The following is a 14,804-nucleotide window of genomic DNA, read 5'->3' as shown; positions in this document are numbered from 1 at the left end:
TGAACTCTGAAAGGACCTGATATCATAGGCAGGCAAGTTATGTTATGTCAGTAGCCCTACGCCGCCGCCTATCCTCGTCTCCTCGTTCTCACCGCTCGAACGTCCAAGGCGCTCCCCATTGGCAAGTCCGCACTGGGCAGATCCTCAGCTGGCTCTCACAGAGATGAGATGTGAGATGACCGAGCTCGGCACGGTACTGGCTGGTCCTACCGTCACCGTAGTGAACCAGTGTCCCATCTAGTCCTACTTACAAGGCAAGCTCGTTCGCCGCTGCTAAACATCACAGTGCAAGTACTGCGATGGCCATACGTGGCGAGTCGTATGTTGTAAAACGCTATAGCCTCACCCTGGCGAGCTTAGAGTCCAGTTTGACTTCGTTTGACTTCGAGTTGGCCGTGCACATATGAAGCATGCCATGTCCGCTCATTGGCGCGTTGCCATTGCGGGGAAATCGCCGCAAGGGCCCCTATCCAATGCCGCATCCTACGCATCCAATCTCATGTCAGAGTTCCTTGCCCTTGCTCCTTGTCGGCAGTGGCGATCAGGGACTCTGATACTTGGCAGAGATGCTGGCGCTGTTCGTGGCTCTGCTGGTGGTGTTGTGTTGTGAGTACGCCACGGCCAGCCGCGGCGAGCTATTCATGTCGTTCCCCGACGGCGTTCCTCCAGCACGGACTCGGTGGCACCGGTTATGGAGGAGTGGACCCGAGCCGCACTTTGGGCGTCCTGCAAATTCCAGAGGAGCGGGTCTGCCGTGCCCCGTGCCTGCGATCTACGATGCCGCATTGAACGAGTCGATCGAGATCTTGCTGCATTGCCAGGAGTTGCCGCCCACGCGAGCGATGATTGAATTTGGACGGCACGGATGCGCAAACGAGATCCCCGCGTTCGTGATCCTGATCCTGAACTTGCCACTGAACGAGCGGCGGCGAACGACTTTCGGTCCTTGAGACGGTCTGCGCTGACTCCCGGCGAGCGAGCTCAGTCGAACGGCCATCGAACTCGTTATTCTTTGCATTTGCATGGTCGAGTTCCTCCCTTGTGATAGGCCGTGCCATGCCAGATTGGCCATTGTACTGAGAAAGAGTCGAGGGCGGATGATATTTGACCCCCCACTCCTTCCTCCTCAGTCCCTGGCTTTCCTCGGTTTGTGTTTTTGGTTAGTCGTCCCGACCCTTCTCCTTCCTCCATCCAATCGCGACTTTCAGCCGAAGCTAACCTTGCCGTTTTCATTAATTCAGAAACGGCACCTACGTCCTCATCTCCTTCCGGGAACGCGCTTTCACACCTTATCCTCCAGCTTGGTATACCCGCCATAGCTATCGCTCTCCATACCAACACTATCATAGCCATAGCTATAGCCAGCACCGCTGCCGATAATAGTACTCGGAGCCTCAGCTTCAGTTTCCAGATCCCAAACCATAGACCCAGAGAAGCGTAGGAATGTCCATCCCCCTCGACCTCATCATCCGGAACGGCATCGTCGTCACAGCCTCGGACCAGGTCCCTTGTGACATAGGGATTAGAGATGGGAAGATTGTGTTGTTGATGGTGGGTATACCGCCGCAGGAGGGTGTAGAGGAGATTGATGCGGAGGGTGGGTGTGTTACGCCTGGTGGGGTTGATAGGTGCGCTCTCCTTTCCCCATTTCCTTCGTTCATTTTTCCTTTTCTTGCGGCCATTATTGGAGTTTGAGGAATAATGCTGATGGTTTGGTGTATTGGAATGCAGTCATGTACATGTCGCACAGTCGGCTGCGAAGGCACTTGGTGCCCAGTCCGCGGACGACTGGGAGAGCGGGACGAGGAGTGCCCTCGCCGGTACGTTACAGTCCATCTTTCCTCATTCCTCTCACCTGTCCTATCCTCCACTCCCCTATTCTAATTGGTCTCCATACTCATAACCCAAATTCTTCACATTTTAATTCCAGGCGGAACAACAACCATCCTCGCCTTCGCCGTCCAAAACCGGGGCGACTCCCTCTCCGTCGCAGCCTCCAACTACCATACACTCTCCGACGATCACTCGCTCTGCGACTTCGGCTTTCATCTGATCGTTACGGATCCGAATTATGAGCAGATGCATGTCGAGCTGCCGGCGCTGGTGGAGCGGGGGATCACGAGTGTTAAGGTCGGTCTTTCTTTGTTCTTACTTGTGAATTGTGGAAGGTGGAGGGTGAGGGTGGAAGATGATTGTACTGACCATGTTTGTGTGTGATAGATCTATATGACGTACGCGGCGTTGAAGTTGAACGATGGACAGATTCTGGATGTGCTTCTTGCGGCGAGGAAGTATGGTGTGACCACCATGGTGCACTGCGAGAATGCCGACGTGTAAGTTCCCCTCCCTCCTTCACTCCCAACTCTTTCACTCTCAACTCCAACACCCTCAACCATTCCATCTCACACGCCTCATTCCACCCCATCCAGCATCGACTGGATGACCAAATCCCTCGAATCCCGAGGCATGACCCAACCCTGGCACCACGGCACCTCCCGTCCCCCCCTCGTCGAATCCGAAGCCACCCACCGCGCCCTATCCCTCTCCGAACTCCTCGACACCCCCATCCTAATCGTACACGTCTCCGCCCCCGACGCCGTCTCCCACATCCGTAAAGCCCAAACTAGGCTCCTGCCCGTGTACGCGGAGACGTGTCCGCATTATGCGGTGTTGGATGGGCGGGCGATGCGCACGGGGGGTATTCATAGAGAGGGTGAAGGGGAGGAGGGGAGGTTTGAGGGTGCGAAGTGCGTTTGTGCGCCGCCGTTGAGGGACGATCCGAGGGATAAGGAGAGGATTTGGGAGGGCCTTGCGAATGGGACGTTTACGGTGTTTTCGTCGGATCATGCGCCGACGCGGTTTAATGATCCCAGGGGCAAACAGGTGCGTCTTCTTATTCAACTCTCTACTTATTCATCCTCACTCTTGAACCTCGAATCGTTACTGATCGTGTTTTTGTGGTGCTATGTGCTATGGTAAATTCGAACAGCTCGGCCTAACAGCGGACCCGACGAAACACGCACACGGCCTGGGCAATTTCAGGTATATACCGAATGGACTGCCGGGCGTGGAGACGCGGACGCCGATCTTGTGGAGCGAGGGCGTGCTCAAGCGGAGGATATCGCCGCAGCGGTTCGTGGAGCTCAATTCGACCAACGCCGCGAAGCTTTGTACGTTCCTTTCCTCAAGCCTTCTTTCCTGGCAAGAATTATCCATGCGAATCAGCGGATACTAAATGTGGTACATTTGTGTGCAGATGGAATGTATCCGCAGAGTGAGTCCACTGTCTTCTTTTGGACACTCGCCGGGCGGAAGGGGGGGTCGATTTTTTGCCAACGGCTGACGAATTGTACGTGTTCTGTAGAGGGAACGATCCAGCCAGGAAGCGACGCAGATCTGATCATCTGGCGCCCCGCACACAAACGCAAGCCGTACACCATCTCGCAATCCAAGGTTCGTCGCGCGCCCCCATCCTCTCACGCTCCCCTGTCCAAAACTCGAATCTGACTGTTGCATCTCCTCTTTTGACCGTTTAATTCGTCCGTCCCAACAGCTCCACCACGGCGCAGACTACACCCCCTACGAAGGCCTCGTTCTCGAAGACTGGCCGCGCTACACTATCCTGCGCGGAAAAGTAGTCTATGACGGAGAGACGAACGAGGTGCTTGCGAAACCTGGGAATGGAAAGTTTTTGGTTAGGGGGAAGAGTTCGTTGCCGTGAGTGTTTCTTCAGCCCTTCCCTCCCTTCGTTGATTTATTGCTTGGTGTGGTTGTTGACGGGTATCGTTTTTGTGTTGATTGATGTAGAGGTCCGAGGAACGTGTGGTTGAGCGAGTGGAGGCCTGAGTGAATTTGAGGCGTGGAGACGAGTTAGAGACGAGTGGGCGGTGATCGTGACGTGTAATCAGAGCTGTATAATCAGGCCTATGTAGAATTACAATCAGAACGAATGTGCTTTATAGTCTAGACAAGATGCTGGTTCACTGGCGGAACTTTTATGTCGATAGACAGAAAATTGGGTGTGGTCATTTGTGGCCCAGGCGATGCCACAAAACCGCGAGTTTGGCGCTCGAACAACTTAGCGCCACACATCAACTTCAAAGTCAACCGGCCGTTGCCCCTCTCTTTTCCACCGCCATCACTCTCACCGCCGTGACACTTCCAACCTATTGCTGTTACCTCGAAACCCGACTCACTGCTAATGACCTTCTAGACGCACATACACGGTGTCTTTTTCGTCCAAGAACGATGAATGATCGAATGTCAACGGTCTCGCCCAAACCCTCCGCCGCTCACATATTCTTTCAGCATCGTCGCTCTTCCAAGCGTTTGCCCCTCAAACGTTGCTATTCTCTACACTACTCAGTCTATCGACGCTCACCGCTCTCGCACGCCGTGTCCGACCTTGATGGAGAAAAGAGCATGGACATCACGGGTGTCCTGAACGTCTCCGCGAACCAATGCATAGTCAGCGTCCGTCCCGAGATTGGCAGGCCTTCGAGTTCTCTCAACCCAGAAGATGCGCGTTTTACTCGTCAAATCAACGAGATTCTCGTTCGCTCGTGGGACTCTCAAGCTCTCACATCACCCACGTCCACAACGCCTCGCGAGATCTTGCCCGCGGACACATCTTTTGACCACTCGATGTGTACCGATGACACTGGCGGGTATGATACCTCTGTCGGACAGGGCAGCAGCTCCGAAGGGCTATTAAACAGTTTGGACTCCCTCGACCATCTCCGTTCAATCTCCATGATCCAAATCTCCTCGCTCTCGGAAAGCGTAGAGCTCGTTTTTTTCAAGTTACTTGTCACCACCGATGAACACAGGGCAAGAGCGAAGGAGAAATACCCGGACTGGTTTTACAAGATGAGGGCAAAGGTCGAGGCCGAGGAAATTGGTATGTCCAAGCCGACTGTGTCTATACTCAAATGCAACCAATCTCACGACATATTACTTTGCCTCTTCTGAAATAAATGACCGAGTAGACAAGCTCGAAGGCCGACTTGAGACTGTTGAAGCGAATGTGGCGAAGCTGGGAAAAGACATGAAGAGGCGTGACGAGGAGATGAATAGGCGTTTCGTGGAGTTGGCTGAAGAGGCGAAGAAGCGCGGTGAGGAGGCGAAGAGGGAGATGGAGAAGCGCTTCATGGAGTTGGGGGAGCAGATGAAGAGTTTGATGGATGCACTGCGCGCAAATAAAGCGGTGGTGTAGATGTCGGTATGATATGTACGTGTACAGAGTCCTGTAACCTGTTGACTGCCAACAAGGTAAGTTTGTCGGACCGCCTGTTCTCATTATTTAACATTACTTGCTGTCGCCCCTGATATTTTTCAGTGAGTCCTGAGAAGATGTTCTCGTAGGCGCCTAGCCCACAGGCATCATGTGTACATTTTTCCAGTGCTTTGCCATTTTCTATCCTCGGTTCAGAACTGGACGGATAATACCAGGGCTACTCACTGGCAAGAATCACTTGCGTCATCGAAACTTCGCCGTTCGCGCTCAGACCACCCTCCTTACTCGCGCGTGGCCAGCACTACCGGCCGACATATTTCCACTCCGGTTGTCTTGTCTTCCCGCTCACGGCCATCAAACCATTTCTGAGCTGGTTGTGTGTCTTTGTCGAGAACAAACCTATGTGGCCCATCCCATCGACCATTTCGTGCCTTCTTCGTGACCTTACTGGTCTGGAATCACTGTATGTTACAGCAAGCTGAGTCGAGGATTTTGAAATGTTTGCACTGCCGCTCTAAATTTAATGGCACTTGGTCCTAGTTGACACCGATACCTAATTCACGGGAACCATATGTACTGTATAATACTCTGGCATGAAATTTATTTTGCTCTGCTATCATCTGTTATCTGCAAAGACGGTGCAGATAGTCTTCCGTAGTCTCCGTTGCAGACCTCAAGTCGTCCCTTGTCACAGGTGTACGTCGTCTCGTCTTGGTCAAAGTTGAAGGGCTCGATATAGCTTACCGTGACGAGCGTGGAAAACGGAGGGAAAGCCAAACCCATTTCCGTCCATGCACAACATCCAGTGTCCGTGCAACCGCGTTGGGCTTCTTCCCACATCTGTCCAATTCTCCTTCTTCCTTTCTCTTCCAGGACACATACATCCGACAGAAGGGTGAACCTGGGTACCTTATCGGTACCCGGACTAACTCCCTAACTCATCCTCTGCACGCCACACCTTCTCCAGCCAGCCCACATCTCCAAACACGTATCCCGAGCTCCCACGCGTTCTCAAGCTGTTCCATGATCCATGATTTACAGACAAATCCGTCGCGGTTGATCTGTTGATGATTAGATGGTGGGGGCTAAGAGACCGGGAAAGGCAGGGTTTGACGCGAGCGCGACGTGGTCAGCGGGGTCATGGGTGACGCATCCTAGCGCTGATTTCTGCAGGACAAGACCTCCATCTGTCCTCGAAGTAATCGTGGCGGGATACATAATGCTCCGGTCTATGTACGTTACCTTCCAGGCGTGCTCGCATACTTATAAGTAACTCGTCTATCCGCCGTACGCCACGTCTTTCTCCTGCTCTTGACACGAACTTCGAAGACGACTTGGATTCGGATCCCGTTTGTTCGCATTTCGTATCGAGCATTGACACAAAGGTCCCATCATCCTCCGAGTAAATTAACACGACAATCGACCTACTCTCGAGCCCTCCAGACCGTCCCGTCGACCCTCCAACCGTTCCCCTCCGCTCACTCCGTAGCCCGTGTAACCAATCGCGACCTTCATCAGTTCCTCACCACCCCAACGTCGACCCCTCCCCCGCAGTCTCGATCCGCCCAGATTGTCACTGACGCCCTGAATTCACTTTTCCTCGGCCGCAGGTGTTCAAAGCGAAAAAAATTAAAGGATATCAAACGCCCGTAACCACCTTACCTCCGAACCCGTCCAGCTTGAATCCGAAGGCTATTGGTTCGCGGAGTGTTCGTCGTCGTTACTTTACCTCCGTATTGGTAATACATTTTTCGAGGTATGTAGGTAATAGGTAGCTACGATGTGAGCTGGCTGAACACACCTACCTCCATTGTATTAATATTCTCTTCTTCCCGCCGGCTTCACGACCTCTCCTCCCCCCTCGACCACAAATATACATCCGTCTCCGTGCCTACACCCCCTTAAACTCATTATTCTTTCCCCTCTCCCATCCTCCGACATTCGCATTAAGCTGACTTTCCTCCTCTCCCTCCACAACGCGCTGGTTCCATCATGTTCCCCTCCTACTACATGACCAACAGCGTCAAAATGGCGAACTCCTCCTCCGCCTCCGAAGTAAACAGCTCGAGCGCGACCCCGGTGGAGAGTAAAGTGGACGTGCTGATCATCGGTGCTGGTCCGGCGGGTGTTATGGCTGCGAATGCGTTGGCGATGGCGGGTGTGGATGTTAGGATTGTGGATAAGAGGTGGGTGTTTGTATTTCTTTCTTTCTTTTGGTTGGGAGAGTATTTATCGGGTGAATGTTGGTTGTGGTGACGGTGCGCGGGGTGGAGGTATGAGGGACGGAGATGGTGGGGAAGGCGAGGTGAGGATACCTGTGCGTGTGGGGGCCCTTCATGATCTCTAAGGCCGGCATGTCGTCAGTTGACGGAAAGATCCATGACCTAAGGTTGATCAGAGCGACATCAGCAATGCTCGTAGCTCCTGCTAATGTGTCCTGACCGGAACGCTGCTCGCTTGCTCATGAAGGAGCATACACGAAATGATTACTGATTAATGAACGTCGATCCCGATGCTGGTCCCGATGCTGATCCCGATTCTGTATAACAGACCGACGAAAGTGATGGCCGGCCAAGCGGACGGGATCCAACCGCGGACGATCGAAGTTCTGCAGGTAAGCATGCATGCCTTCACCCTTTCCTGTCTCCCTTCGCACTCTTCACATTTTCCAACGACTTATGCTATTGTGTATTTTAACAGAGCTACGGCCTAGCAGATACATTACTCGAAGATGCAGCTCAGCTTCACATGGCCGTGAGTCCTCTGTCGTACTCTTCCTTCCTACCTTCGTTAGCCCCTATTCGGGTTCGACCTGAACTTTGAGATGGCGCTGGTATTCTAACAACTAACCACCACTTTTTTTCCTATCGATGTGGATGTGGCGATTATTAGGCATTTTATAATCCTGGTCCGGATGGTGGGCTTGAGGTAAGTTGTCATCATACGTTTATCACGTCTCGTTTATGGTGTGCCACAGTTAGACAGTTGGCTAACCGCAACACTTCCTCCTCTCCCATCCCACCTCCTCCCATCCCCACCTCACCCTCTCCCTCCTTCCCTTCCGCTCCCTCCCACCCACAGTGCACAGGCCGCGCCCCCGACATCACCCCGACCAACGCGCGCTTCCCCTTCGAGGCCATCCTGCACCAAGGCGAGATAGAACGGATGTTCCTCGAGTCGATGGAGAAGCATAATTGTAGGGTGGAGAGGCCGGTGGTGCCGAAGATTTTGGAGATCACTGCGGATGAGAAGAGGCTGAGGGATGCGGAGGATTATGCTGTTATGGTGAGTGGGGATTTCGTTTTGTGAGGAGGGGGGCGGAGGGGAGAGGTTCTTTGCGGGACGTGGGTACGGGGATGCGGGAAGATACAAATGGGAATGAAGAGGGATGGGTTTTAGGCCGTTACTGACTCTTTGTTTGTTGCTCTTGGGCCTCGCGATGTGTGATGTAGGTCAAGCTACAAAGGCTGGCACCACAGCCTGGAGAACCCGAGACTGAGATCGTGCATGCGAAGTTCGTCATTGGCACAGATGGTGCGTCCGCTCTGGCTAGAAATGAAATCATGTTGACCAATTGACCAACTGACCGACTCACCGTTTCTCCTCTCTCCCATCCATGCATCCACCCCATCACCACCACCCCACCTCACCCGCCACCCAACCCTAGGCGCGCACTCCTGGACCCGAAAATCCCTCCAAATCCCCATGCTCGGCTCCCAAACCGAATACATCTGGGGCGTCCTCGACATCCACCCCTCCACCGACTTCCCCGACGTCCGAAACCGATGCGCGATCCACACCCTGAGCGGCTCGTGCATGATCATCCCGCGCGAGCGGGACAAGATCCGCTTGTACATACAGCTTACGGACGTGGATGTGAGGGACCCGGAGAGCGGGAGGGTCGATCTGGGGAGGTTTGGGCCGGCTCAGTTGTTGGAGGTTGCGGCGAGGAGTTTTAAGCCTTATAGAATGGAGGTGAAGGATGGTGATATGGAGAAGGGCGTGGAGTGGTGGGCGCTTTATAGTAGTGAGTTTGATCGTTCGTTCGTGAGGTACGATGCCGGACCTGATGTGTCTTGTTTTTGTTTTTGTGGTACAGTTGGACAGAGAGTGGCGGAGCGGTATTCGGTGTCGGATCGGGTATTCATCGCGGGCGATGCGTGCCATACGCACTCTCCGAAAGCGGGCCAGGGGATGAACGCAAGTATGAACGATACGCATAATCTCGGTATGTTCCCTCCTCGTCTTTTGTCAGATCTTGGTTGATTGAGTGATGTGTGGCGTCGATATGGTAGTTTGGAAAATAACGCATGTCCTGCGTGGATGGGCGGACATATCTGTGCTCAAAACTGTGCGTGATCGCATTTTCCCTTCTTCCTTTTTTCCTCATTCCTCCGCCATATCCGCGTTCGCTGCTCACACCTTGTTGTTATGTAGTATGAATTCGAGCGACGGAAATACGCACAAGACCTTATCGACTTTGATAAGAAGTTCTCAAAGCTGTTCTCCATCAAGCCGAAAATAGAGGACGTCGTTGCAGACGGTGAAGATCTAGTAGAAGGCGTCACACACGCCGAGTTCTTCGAGTGCGTCTCATCCGTCCTGATATTAAATCACCCCCAACCTCACTGACTCCGTATTTCCTCCTTCCCCTGCGCCCGTCTCCCTCGCTTAGAGCTTTCCAGACCTACGGGCTCTTCACATCCGGCATAGGTGTACACTACGCACCCTCGGCCATAACCTCCCCAACGCACCAGCACCTTGCCTCGAACCTCATCATCGGCGAACGGTTGATCCCCCAGATCGTCCTCCGCGGCGCAGACAGACGTCCCTTCGAGATCCAAGACCTCTGTCCCAGCGACTCTCGCTTCAAGATCCTCGTATTCGCAGGTCTAGGCGAGCCGGTGGCCCCAGGCGCAGCGAATGCGAAGGGAACAAGAGCGAAGGTGCAGGCGGAGAGGACGTATGGGAGGGTGGAGCATGTGGAGGCGTTGGCGAAGGGGATGGAGGGAGACGAGAAGGGGTGGTATCAGGGGATGGGGAGGAAGGCTAGGAAGGGGACGGAGATGTTTGATGTGTTGGTGGTTTGTATGGGGAAGAAGGAGACGTTTGTGCATACGGCGGTGCCGGAGGTGTTTAGGCCGCATTGGTCGAAGTACGTTATATCCTCCTTCTTTTCATTCTTCCTCCTTCTTTCTCGCGAGACCCCTCTCCCTCCATATATGCCTAGATTTCAGGCAACGTCTATGCTAACCATCCCCGCTATTTTCACTCCCATGGTGAACCCCCATGTCCGTCCTCCCATACAGAGTCCTCCTCGACGACTCGAGCGCCAAGAAACAAATTGGCGGCGACATGTACAAGAACTACGGGATCGGGGACGAAGGCGCCGTCGTCGTCGTCAGGCCGGATGGATACGTCGGCACGGTCGTGCCACTGGAGGGTGCGATGGAGGACTTGAATAAGTACTTTGCGGCGTTCGTGAGGAGGGGGTAGAGGCTCACTATCGATGATGGATGATGGGTGATGGATGAGGGGTGTAGGGTGTAGGGTGCTGAGATTTCGAGAGTGGATGTGGGTATTTAGACTTACGGGAGATCATCTATATCAAGACGGGCGAGCTTGGATGATATGACGATGGAGATCTCGTTCCACGCATGCATATATACTGTACATATCTCATTCGCACTCATGTAATATGTAACAGACTCTAGTGTCGTTTTTGTTCTTTCTTTCGATTATATTATTGGGCAACTTCCGTTTCGTAGATGAAGCATACACCGTCCGAAGTTGAAGGATAACGCGGAGTTCACGAGGCACGACTGCAGAATGTTATTCTTATCATAAGCGTTCAATGGAAGGCAGCAGCTAGTATTGTATACACGATATTCAGATCAGCAGTAGAGAATGTTTCATATGTACAGACGATAGAACGGGTCCAAGAGTTCAAAGCGACGAGCAAGAGGTAAGTGAAAGCGAACAGCAACGGCAGGACGAGAACGAAGAGAACAACGAGGAGAAAAGTACGTAGACAGAGAATGGGTGGACGGCCGGTGCACGGCCGGTGGACGACTAACAGTCAACAACAAATAACGGACAAGGAAGGAAACATAGAAAACCGCGAATGGTGAAGAACAGTGGAGGAGAATCTACACCATGCCATAGAGCGCTGATTCTCTAATTTTCTTGTCGTTGACACCTTGCTCCGTGATCAGAATCTCTTTGATCTACGAACAAACGAGTAGCGGATGCACACGTCAGTATATGCGGTGCCACGAAGAAGTATAACGAGATGAACCTCTGGGGGAGGATTTAGACCAAGAGCATTTGCGCGCTCCCAACGTTCGAGACGAGTTACACCAATAAATGGTCCGTATTCGTACGACCTGGAGAAATACCAAATCACGTCAGTATTGTTGTTGGAAAAGAGGGTGATTTGACGTACATGTCGAAGACTCGCAATATATGGTGTACTTTCTTGTCGCCTTCACAATGAACTGATCAAAACCAGATCCGTCAGGGGGGATAGAGCTAATTGAGGAAATGCAAACGCACCAGGCTTCAAATTTCCCATCTTCACCCTAGCAAGGCCATACTGTTTATTCCACTTTTTGTCATCCATGTTCAGCTTCTCCCTCATCACAGGCTCCTGAACCTCGTCCTTCACATCCTCGGCTGTCTCAGCAGCTGTGGCGTTCTCCAAACCATCTCCCGAGTTGACCACCTCTGATTTTGGCTTCGTGCCCTTGAGCTTCTTCTTCTGCTCCGTTGACACAGTCATCGGTAATTCATCCTCGCTGCTGATGTACTCTTCCAACAAGTCATCCTCTCCCTCGCTGCTGTCCACCTCGATTGTAGCGGTTGTCGGTTTCGGCGTGGCAACTTTGACCGAAGGACTAGCATTGCCACCGATGGTCTTCTTGCCAGACTTTGCTGTAGAAGCAGACGGTCCAGAACCGGTGCGCTTTGCGGCGAAGGAGAGGGTGCCCTGCTTCATGGTTCCGCTCGACGTGCGTTTCGTGCCGGGTGCCATAATTGCCGTGAAACAGTATACGAAGCTACTTTACCAGCGGTAACTGTTTTGAGTTAAGCTTTAAGTTCTGTCTGGACAGGATTGTGGGTAGATTGCGTCGAGGAGCTGGGGCAGACGACAGGGATGGTGGTGGTTTAGGAAAGAGGTGGCGTTGTGGGAACCCATCTGAGTCTGACGGACCACGGCCGGCAAGCGGTCCGGATGTTTCCGACGGGGTTTAAATCACGCGCCACTGTGGCCCGTCCCCGAGGCTCATCATCGTTCTGCATGCCGCACATGTAGACGGGTAGAAGGGTAGGCCATCAGCTTAAATCCCTGATAAATACAAACATATGAAGCTGATTTTTATGGCGAAGAACGTTTAGGGCTGAGAACACGGTCAAAACACGGTTGTCCCTTATTATAGGGCGGATGAAAGTCGGAAAGCAAATCCTGGAGCACGCAATATTGCTGGTATGGAAGTTGGAGACGAATATCATGGAGAGAAATACTGATTTAATCGACCAGAATCAGGCGGGGTCAAAGTACCAGTGGCCCAAGGCCCCGGAAAACACGGCGGCACGACAAAGATGGGTGAGAAAGGCTGTTGACATGGACCGCATGAAAAGAAGATTACTAACAAGCCAGAAAATGACCAAATCAAAGCAAGTACATGAGCGTCCGGAGGTGTGAGAAATAACTCTGGCCAGCGAGTTGAAGTGATGACGAACCAGGAAAGCAAATGAGAAACCCGATTCAGACCATCTTTGTGACCATTTTGGACCATCAAACCGCGCGCTCACGCCAAAGTCCATCCACTCTCTCCACGGACCCAGTACTCATTACCTACAACAGAAGAGTAAACATGTCGCCCATAAAGTGAAACTCGACCGGATAACACTGACCTCGACAACCGTCGATGATTGCGCACCGACGTAGGGAGGGGGAGCTGTCTCCTATGCTACGGATATGATCAGACAGGACATCTTCATCAACCGAGTGCTTAGGCCCATCCTCCCCCCAGTCAAACATTAGGGGGCCCGAGTCGGAAGTGATGACCTCCATTCTCAGTGAAATGAGCGCTCTGAAGTAGACTTTCGTCGGAGGCTCTGCGGACTACAAGGCCAAGTTAAAAAAGTGGATACCATCAGCAGGCTTAAACGACCGAAGTGTCAGGCAACAAGAACCTCTTGTACCACAAGGAGCCTGCATGGGCATTCGTCGTAGCACAATACAAGTTCTTTGAGCTAAGGGACATGTTCGCTAATGATAGTCATAGCTTTCACAACGTGGTAGCCTGCTACGTCCATATCCCAGGGCGTGTATTGCCACAGGGATCCTGGTATTTGTAAAGACTTCAACCCTGTGAAGCACTGAAGACCGACCATGCAATGAAGATCGGAGAAACCCCTTGTATTGTCGGTTAATACTATCTCGGCGATGGTCTCTCGCCTAGGCAGGTAATCGAACCACTGTATGGAACCAGTGAAACACGTGTAGCGATGTGGAGGTAAGGGTGTGTACGATATGTTCGTATTTTCCGACGATTGAAGGCAATCAGTGAAGGTGACATCCAGGTAATGTATGTCGGATTTGTGACTGACATAGACAACGACGGTGAATAAGTAGTGCAGTGTGCACCATGACATAAGAAAAGAACCAGCTCAATCTGCGAAGCTCGAGTGGATGTTAGTCTAGTTTGGGGGACGTACAGGAGCACAAGCTCCCGCAAGTTGGGTAGCACGAGGACAAGTTCTTGAATTTGACGGCCTTGTTCAACACGTAACTCGCCGGTGACTGTTTTGCTCCTAAACAGGAGCCAAGGGATAAATCAATTTACGGACTTGGAGAGTGACGGGCAGCTGGATGAAACGAGAGGCTTACTCCATTTCCTTGATATCTATTTCTTCCACAAGATTGGCTTTGGAGCTGTCAAGCGAAAGTTCCCAACACAGACAACGGAGTCGCTCCGATAGTGACTTCGTAGTTGGTGCCTCAGCTGAAATATTCTCGATCTCATCGTCTTCGTCTTCGTCTCCTTCTACAAAAATTGGTCTACATGTCTCACAGAGGTGTATGCTCTTATAGAGCTCTCTGATCGCGATGTCATGCCATTGCCAGTTCGCAAGACAAAGAGGTACGAGTTCCTTTTGGGAGGAGAGACGGGCGATCTTTGTGAGAAGAAGTTCTACGGGAAGATGAGGAATCATTTCAGTTCTCTTCTGTGATCGTGTTTGCACCATCGCATCAGCCTGGATGGCAGAAAGGAGAGCACAGGGAGAACAAATGTCCTGTTCCTTGGCGAGCAAAGGATGAATGAAGGGTTACAGTCAGGATCAATCTTTGAACGTCGCTGAGTTGAGCGGAGACCTGCGGAGACGGGGACACTTTCTCAGGGTGCCACGCGAACGGTTGATTGCAGCGCCACGCGTGACAGGAGTAGGTGCCGCCTCGAACGTTCCGACCTACCCAACCTGTCGACTTGTACTACATTATCGTAAGTCAGGTACACTGGAATGTAGGTATGACATCTTCTGCATCTACGCTGCTGAAAAT

General features: G+C 52.4%; 5 protein-coding genes across 5 annotated transcripts; 3 read left to right on the top strand and 2 right to left on the bottom strand.

The window, feature by feature from the left end:
* The first annotated feature begins 854 nt into the window (after positions 1-854).
* Positions 855-3,946, top strand: STEHIDRAFT_172628 (dihydropyrimidinase). Its single transcript, XM_007310430.1, has 11 exons — positions 855-1,159; positions 1,242-1,628; positions 1,732-1,820; positions 1,931-2,130; positions 2,221-2,333; positions 2,430-2,883; positions 2,990-3,170; positions 3,257-3,274; positions 3,365-3,453; positions 3,554-3,717; positions 3,808-3,946. The coding sequence occupies exons 2-11, from the start codon at positions 1,444-1,446 to the stop codon at positions 3,848-3,850; spliced, it is 1,536 nt and encodes a 511-aa protein (XP_007310492.1). The 5' UTR covers positions 855-1,159; positions 1,242-1,443; the 3' UTR covers positions 3,851-3,946.
* Positions 3,947-4,236: 290 nt separating this feature from the next.
* On the top strand, positions 4,237-5,323 carry STEHIDRAFT_172627 (uncharacterized protein). Its single transcript, XM_007310429.1, has 2 exons — positions 4,237-4,900; positions 4,989-5,323. The coding sequence occupies exons 1-2, from the start codon at positions 4,249-4,251 to the stop codon at positions 5,213-5,215; spliced, it is 879 nt and encodes a 292-aa protein (XP_007310491.1). The 5' UTR covers positions 4,237-4,248; the 3' UTR covers positions 5,216-5,323.
* Positions 5,324-7,264: 1,941 nt separating this feature from the next.
* On the top strand, positions 7,265-10,732 carry STEHIDRAFT_68295 (uncharacterized protein; the record flags this gene model as incomplete). The annotated part of the gene is made up of 13 exons (XM_007310337.1): positions 7,265-7,422; positions 7,787-7,841; positions 7,937-7,990; positions 8,129-8,164; positions 8,318-8,536; positions 8,689-8,770; positions 8,904-9,263; positions 9,336-9,464; positions 9,532-9,587; positions 9,674-9,822; positions 9,912-10,209; positions 10,285-10,391; positions 10,546-10,732. 13 exons carry the CDS (start codon positions 7,265-7,267, stop codon positions 10,730-10,732), a joined length of 1,890 nt encoding a protein of 629 aa, XP_007310399.1.
* A 323-nt stretch (positions 10,733-11,055) lies between these two features.
* STEHIDRAFT_150559 (uncharacterized protein) lies at positions 11,056-12,399 on the bottom strand. The gene is made up of 4 exons (XM_007310428.1): positions 11,792-12,399; positions 11,682-11,733; positions 11,535-11,622; positions 11,056-11,463 (listed from the first exon to the last, which is right to left on the bottom strand). The coding sequence occupies exons 1-4, from the start codon at positions 12,267-12,269 to the stop codon at positions 11,386-11,388; spliced, it is 696 nt and encodes a 231-aa protein (XP_007310490.1). The 5' UTR covers positions 12,270-12,399; the 3' UTR covers positions 11,056-11,385.
* Positions 12,400-13,047: 648 nt separating this feature from the next.
* STEHIDRAFT_115814 (uncharacterized protein) lies at positions 13,048-14,458 on the bottom strand (the record flags this gene model as incomplete). The annotated part of the gene is made up of 5 exons (XM_007310427.1): positions 13,048-13,094; positions 13,154-13,364; positions 13,505-13,700; positions 13,961-14,056; positions 14,133-14,458. 5 exons carry the CDS (start codon positions 14,456-14,458, stop codon positions 13,048-13,050), a joined length of 876 nt encoding a protein of 291 aa, XP_007310489.1.
* Between the last annotated feature and the right edge of the window lie 346 nt (positions 14,459-14,804).

Source organism: Stereum hirsutum, assembly GCF_000264905.1.
Source record: "Stereum hirsutum FP-91666 SS1 unplaced genomic scaffold STEHIscaffold_20, whole genome shotgun sequence".
NCBI lineage: Eukaryota > Fungi > Basidiomycota > Agaricomycetes > Russulales > Stereaceae > Stereum > Stereum hirsutum.
Note: the sequence above shows the minus strand (reverse complement) of the source record. Positions and strands in the feature narration are given on the sequence as shown.